The sequence below is a fragment of the Nicotiana sylvestris genome, chromosome 3 (genome assembly GCF_000393655.2).
Source record: "Nicotiana sylvestris chromosome 3, ASM39365v2, whole genome shotgun sequence".
Classification (NCBI taxonomy): Eukaryota; Viridiplantae; Streptophyta; class Magnoliopsida; order Solanales; family Solanaceae; genus Nicotiana; species Nicotiana sylvestris.
This window is the reverse complement of record NC_091059.1, coordinates 186,914,652-186,920,544: the sequence shown is the minus strand read 5'-3', so window position 1 is coordinate 186,920,544 and position 5,893 is coordinate 186,914,652. Positions and strand designations below refer to the sequence as shown.

At 36.2% G+C, this 5,893-nt stretch overlaps 1 protein-coding gene across 1 annotated transcript; it reads left to right on the top strand.

Annotated features, from left to right (window-relative positions):
- The first annotated feature begins 667 nt into the window (after nt 1-667).
- LOC104232111 (uncharacterized) lies at nt 668-2,253 on the top strand. The gene has a single exon (XM_070168642.1). The coding sequence runs from the start codon at nt 762-764 to the stop codon at nt 1,698-1,700; it is 939 nt and encodes a 312-aa protein (XP_070024743.1). The 5' UTR covers nt 668-761; the 3' UTR covers nt 1,701-2,253.
- The last annotated feature ends 3,640 nt before the right edge of the window (nt 2,254-5,893 follow it).

Below are 5,893 nucleotides of genomic sequence, written 5' to 3'. Positions count from 1 at the left end.
GTCCTATTTATAAAGCATAGTTGGGCGTGATCAGTTATCTCAAAGTACCTCAATAGAGTTGTAGTAATGCCCTCTCCTATAGTTGCCCATGTCTTTAAAAAAAAAAAAAAAGAGCATTGAGCCCATCACAACGAGGGGCCTTTATTTTTGTTGTTTGTTTGAATATTTTGACCTTGGTAATTCTTTTTAGAATGCATATGATAATTACTCCAATGATATACTAACTCATGTTACAAAATGATTATATGTTCTCCTACGTGTTTGCAATATATAGTTAATAATAATTTTATCTTTGTTTGTTCATATCTAAAATTTGGCCAATTTGGTGTAGAAAATGCTCCAAGCTAATTAAAGTCAACCCGATGAAGTAAAAAATAAATGCTAGAGTAATAAAATACGAGAATGGGAAAATTAATTCGTCATAGGAAAAGGTTACTTGGTGAACAAGTAACAAAAGAACCCCTAACAAGGAAAGAAGACTAAACCCTAACAAAGAAACAAGTATATAAATAAACCCATTAAACCACCAAACTATAAACGGAACAAATAATAAAAGGGAAAAAGAGCCACGAGAACAGGCAATAACTATATATATATATATATATATATATATATATATATATATATATATATATATATATATATATACAAGTTTTATACACATACTAGGAAAGAAAAATAAGGATCGCTTGTATACAGCAGGGTTTTGGTTCTTCTTCTCAAAGCTGAGCGCCTCCGCCGCAGGAAGCGGTGCGTACGCCATGTCCCGAATTTCGCACCCGAAGCGAAAGATTGAAGACACCATTTGGGCAGCATCAAAAAGGTTGCAGAATTACCGGAGCCGCAGGAGAAGACGTAAATACAAGAAATCTGCGGGCGGCGCCAGTGAGAAAACTGAAACGGAATCAGTAAAAAATCAAATGTTTGATTCAGCTGATGCATCTGATATTTTTTTGGAGAATTTTGATGTTATGTGCGACAAAAAGGACGATGAAGATGAAGAAGATGTAGAATTACAACAAATTCTGTTCTTCTCAGCGCAGTTCCACTCAGGAAAAAACTTGAACTTGGGATTATGCTCAAAAGCGCAGGGTAAGCAAGTTATAAACACGCGCTATTCTGTTATTTACGGGTCAATTAGCACTGTGAATAGCATTCGCGAAAAGGGGGAATCGTCTTGCACTTATTGTGAAATTTGTGACGATGCGAAACCCCCTAATACGTTGATACGGGGCAGCAGTTGCAGGCACTATTATTGTGAAGAATGCATAAGAAATTATATAGGAGAAAAAATCGATGAAGATATAAAAGAACTGAAATGCCCTGTTTCTAGTTGCAAGAGAATTTTGGATATTGAGTCTTTAATGCCGAAAGATTTTCTCGATCGGGTAAAAGATGCGATCAGAGAAACGGAGGTTTTGGCTTCGCCACTGGTAATCGAATGCCCCTTTTTGGATTGTACAGGGGTTTTGATTGATGATAAAAAGAGGTTTTTGATCCGGGCGTGTCCTAAATGCTGGAGAATATTCTGTGTTATGTGTAGAGATTCATGGCATATGGGAATGTCATGTGTTGATTATAAGTTACAACTTAATAATATTGATAGGCAATTGTCCTTATTCTTGTGGGGATTGCGAGATGATGATGACGAAGAAGATGATACTGGAAAAGGCAATTCCTTGATCAAAATTTTCCTGTGAAAAAGGTCAAACTTTTTTTCTCGAAGACAATTTTAGTTAGTACTATGACATTATTTAGCAATTAGTATTCTGGATTCAGGCGAGTTTCAGCGGTTGATAATTTTTTACTTTATATGCAGAGTCTTTTGTTCGATTTTAATTAGTGGTTAAGTAGATGATAATGCTTTTGTCTTGAGTTGGTTTTGTGGAAAACGCTTCAATTGCAAGTGCCCATGTTTCTATAGTAGTAATAGTAGTAGGCCCAAGTATGAGTTGTTGACTTGGAAAAGAAATAGTTGGGCTGCTAATGCAGGCCTAAAGTCCATTGTCAATTTAGCCCTACATCTGAAACTCTGTATTTTGCTCAGCATAATATAGTTTCAGGTGTACGCATATATATTCACATGTATTCGCGCTGCTGTATTCATGAATACAACTACAATCAGGGTAGTATATACCATAAATACTTATTTTGCTATAAAATATAAAAGGTAGCTATATAAAATAATATTTTAAAATAATTTTAGTTTATAATAAATAAGGTGTATACCTTTGTTACAGGTAAAATTTCTAATTATATGACTTCTATTAAGCCTTCTTTTATTACTTGTTATTCTAGAGAATATTTTGTTCTGATTGGTTCCCCTCAATTTATGTTTTTAACAGCAGAAAATGGTTTAATTCGCTCTTGAATTAGATGTATGTTGGAAAAAAGTGCTTGAGCGAATAATTGTAGCTCTATTAGTTACAAGGGAGTGTATCAATTTCTTTTGCTGTCAATTTAGTTTAATATCTAATAGCAGGTTGTTTATCATTTTTATCAAGTTACCAATTATGATTTTTCATATAAATTTATCTATAATCACCTTAGGTTGTTATCGTTTTATAACGTATCTTATCGTATTGTATTTTATCGTTTGATAAATATAATGGTTGGATAGATTGTGTCGTTTGTCATCGTGTCATGATTTCATGCACCAGCAATATAAAGAATAAACTTACAATATTATAAAGAAAAATTATGTACAGGGTAAAATTAATATATAAAAAGATAGGGTAAATGATAAAATAAAATTATTTAATAATAATAAAGGGTGAGATTGAGAGAAAAAGACAAGGTAACGACGCGAGCACACGAAATCGGTCGTTACATAAAGTGGCACATTTCGTCGTTATATAACAACGAATTTAACGATACAATACAATAAAATTTACGTAATAATCAAAACAAATATTATATTTAAAGTAACAATGCGATACAGTACAATAAGTAACAACCATCCAAACAAGCTTTTATTGGAGAGTAATAAACTTGATTAGCTTTAATATGTAGAAGTGGAATTCCTTTAACTGACTTGCTACCAACCAGGTTATCAACCTTAATCATATCCACTTTGTTTGAACAAAAGATGCCGACAGTTGAAAGAACATTCTCCACGAAACCTGAAAGTTGAAAAATCTCAACTTTAGGTGTATCAATAAAAGAAAAGCACTTTAATTTTGAAATGCAGATGTGATCATACTTATTAGGAGTATATAAAAAGCAGAAGGATAAGAACATTCAAAATGAAAAAGTTACATTTGATTAAAATGACGTAAAATGAAAAAAAGTTGGAGTACTATTGATAATAGGTGAATTGGACTATAATTAGGCCCTAAAGAACCACCTTCTTGTATAGTTTTTATAGTAAAAAGTGATAACAAAATGCTCTGATTAGTGCTTTTCATGCTTTGCAAGCTATATACAATAAAAGAAAGTCTATGGAGTACTTTTGGGATCAATTACGGAGAAAAAGAGGTCAATCGTACAATATCCGCTAAGTGCACCACGCGAAGGCAGCAAAACCAGAACTGGAGATGGACCGTCGCGGTCTCGGCGTAACCGCGGTCGGACCGCGGCAGAAGGCTGTTGCGGATTCTGAGAGGATAGTTGGTCGCGGTCCTGCCGTAACCGCGGTAGGACCGCGGCAGGAAGCGGAAAATTGAGGGACTGAAGTGCAAAACATGGGATTTTTAGCCCAAAACCCTATATTAAACAATAGAACTCGCCCAAGGGAGGAAGACAATGTTTTAGAAAGTACTTTGGCAAGAAAAACAAGTGTGAGAGATCACCCAAAACATCATATTTTCTTCTTCTGTTTATTTTTCTTGCAATTTTGATCATGAATATTTTCATAGTTTATTTACCCAGTGTCATGAGTAGCTAAATCCTTTGTCTAGAGTTTTGATGGAACCTATTGAAGGATGAACTTCTTGATTATGTTAATATAGTTTGCAAGTTTAATCTCTATTTGTTCAACTACATGTTTGTTGTAGTTAATTGACAGGATCCTCAATGGTTGTGCCTATTTAGTATGCATAACTCGGGAGAGAGTGCATATGTAGGTAATTGTGAACAATATCACTCCCAAAGTATAAGAGGGATCTATAACTGCGGGTTTAAAGGCGGGATTAGGGATAACGAAGTCTTGGGTGCAATCTAAAGTGAACTGTAATAAACAAAGCCAGCTACCGTATCTCGGGAGAGTGCGTCTAGTAAATTATCGTGATTACTCAGGAGAGATTCACGATAATTTGAGTGTTCATGGTTGATAGAGATGTGTTGGTAAATCTATATGAAGCATAAACGGAAGAGATTCCATCAATAGGGGAAATCACTACCTTAGAACCCTCTCATTATTGTTCACAACTTAAGCATATTTAGTTTACCACTGTTTATTGACTTTCAATCTTAGTTATTAAATATACCATCAACTGTTATTCACAACGTTTGGGGAAGTTGACTCTAAAGAATTTAGTAAGTCCAACGAAAGCAATTGATAGGTTAATTCTCTGTGGATTCGACAGTGGGCATAAATACTCAGGTTATATTTGCAACGTCCGCATTGTCCTTTTGTAAGGCATAGTTGGGCGTGATCAAGTTTTGGCGTCATTGCCGGGAAATTAACGGTGTTATCAGTTACAATTGAAATAAGTACAAAAATTCTTATTGTAGTCATTTTTTTCTCTATACCCAATTTTTACATTGAAATTTTAATGTTTGTTGACTTGGTTGCACAGGTGCATGCCTAGAAACTCATCGAGATCTGGTGAAGTATTTGAAGCATTATCAGATCCCGAGAAAGTTTTCAAGACCTTGAATCGGGCTAATCGGAAAAACAACCAACAATTGCACAATTCGAAACAGTCATGGGGATCACGAGGAAAACCCAGCAGTACCAATAGTGCCAGAGGCTGCTCTCTATGACTGGGCACAACTCACAGCTGAAAATCTGTCCACAGCCATTGTAGTTCCGCAGATACAGGCTGAGTCATTCCAAATTATGAATAACATGTTGCACTTGTTGCAGAACAAGGGACTATTTTCGGGGTCGCAAGTCGAAGATCCTCAGCAACACTTGAAGAACTTCCTCTCTATCTGCAAAACCCAAAGGCAGCCCAACGTAACTCCTGAAGCAATCAAGTTGTTATTGTTTCCATTCTCAGTGACAGGAGCTGCCCAGACTTGGCTAAACTCACTTCCCATAAATTCTATAACAACTTGGGATGAGTTAGTTAGGAAATTCCATAATAAGTTCCACCCACCCAATAAGACTGTTCAACAAATTGATGAAATTTTGAGTTTTAAACGGAGACCAATGGAGACACTGCATGAAACATGGGAGCGCTTTAAAGGGATGCTGGTTATATGTCCGCACTATGGTATTCCAGATCTGATGTTGGGGCAGCGGTTTTACATGGGATTGTTAGATAGCGTGAAGAACATTGTTGATGCTTCAGCTGGTGGAGCATTTTTGAGCAAAACATAGAGAGAAGGCCAGAGTCTGCTTGACAAGATAGCACAAAATTCGGGATGGACAACCAGGAATGCACCTATCACTCCAGTGGTTCACTTAGTGCCCTTAGATCCATCCAACTCTATGGTTGAAAATATGGCCACCTTATTGACACATATGAGTATACTCACCAAAAAGGTGGAAGAGTCAGGGCAGAAGCAGCAGGTACATATCGTAGATACTACCAATGGGGGCTTGTGCGCATCTTGCATTAGTCAGCCAATCGGTAATCAATGGAATACAGAACATGATCATCACCACTACCCTGAAGACATGAATTATGTGTCTAATTATGGAGGCCAGATACAGGGTGGTTAGAATTGGGGCCAGCAAAATCAGCAATACAGGCCAGTCCATCCACAGTTCAACAATGGAAAC

Bases quoted from the DNA above. Each gene is read 5' to 3' on its own strand.
- LOC104232111 (XM_070168642.1), top strand. From the start codon at position 762: ATGTCCCGAATTTCGCACCCGAAGCGAAAGATTGAAGACACCATTTGG.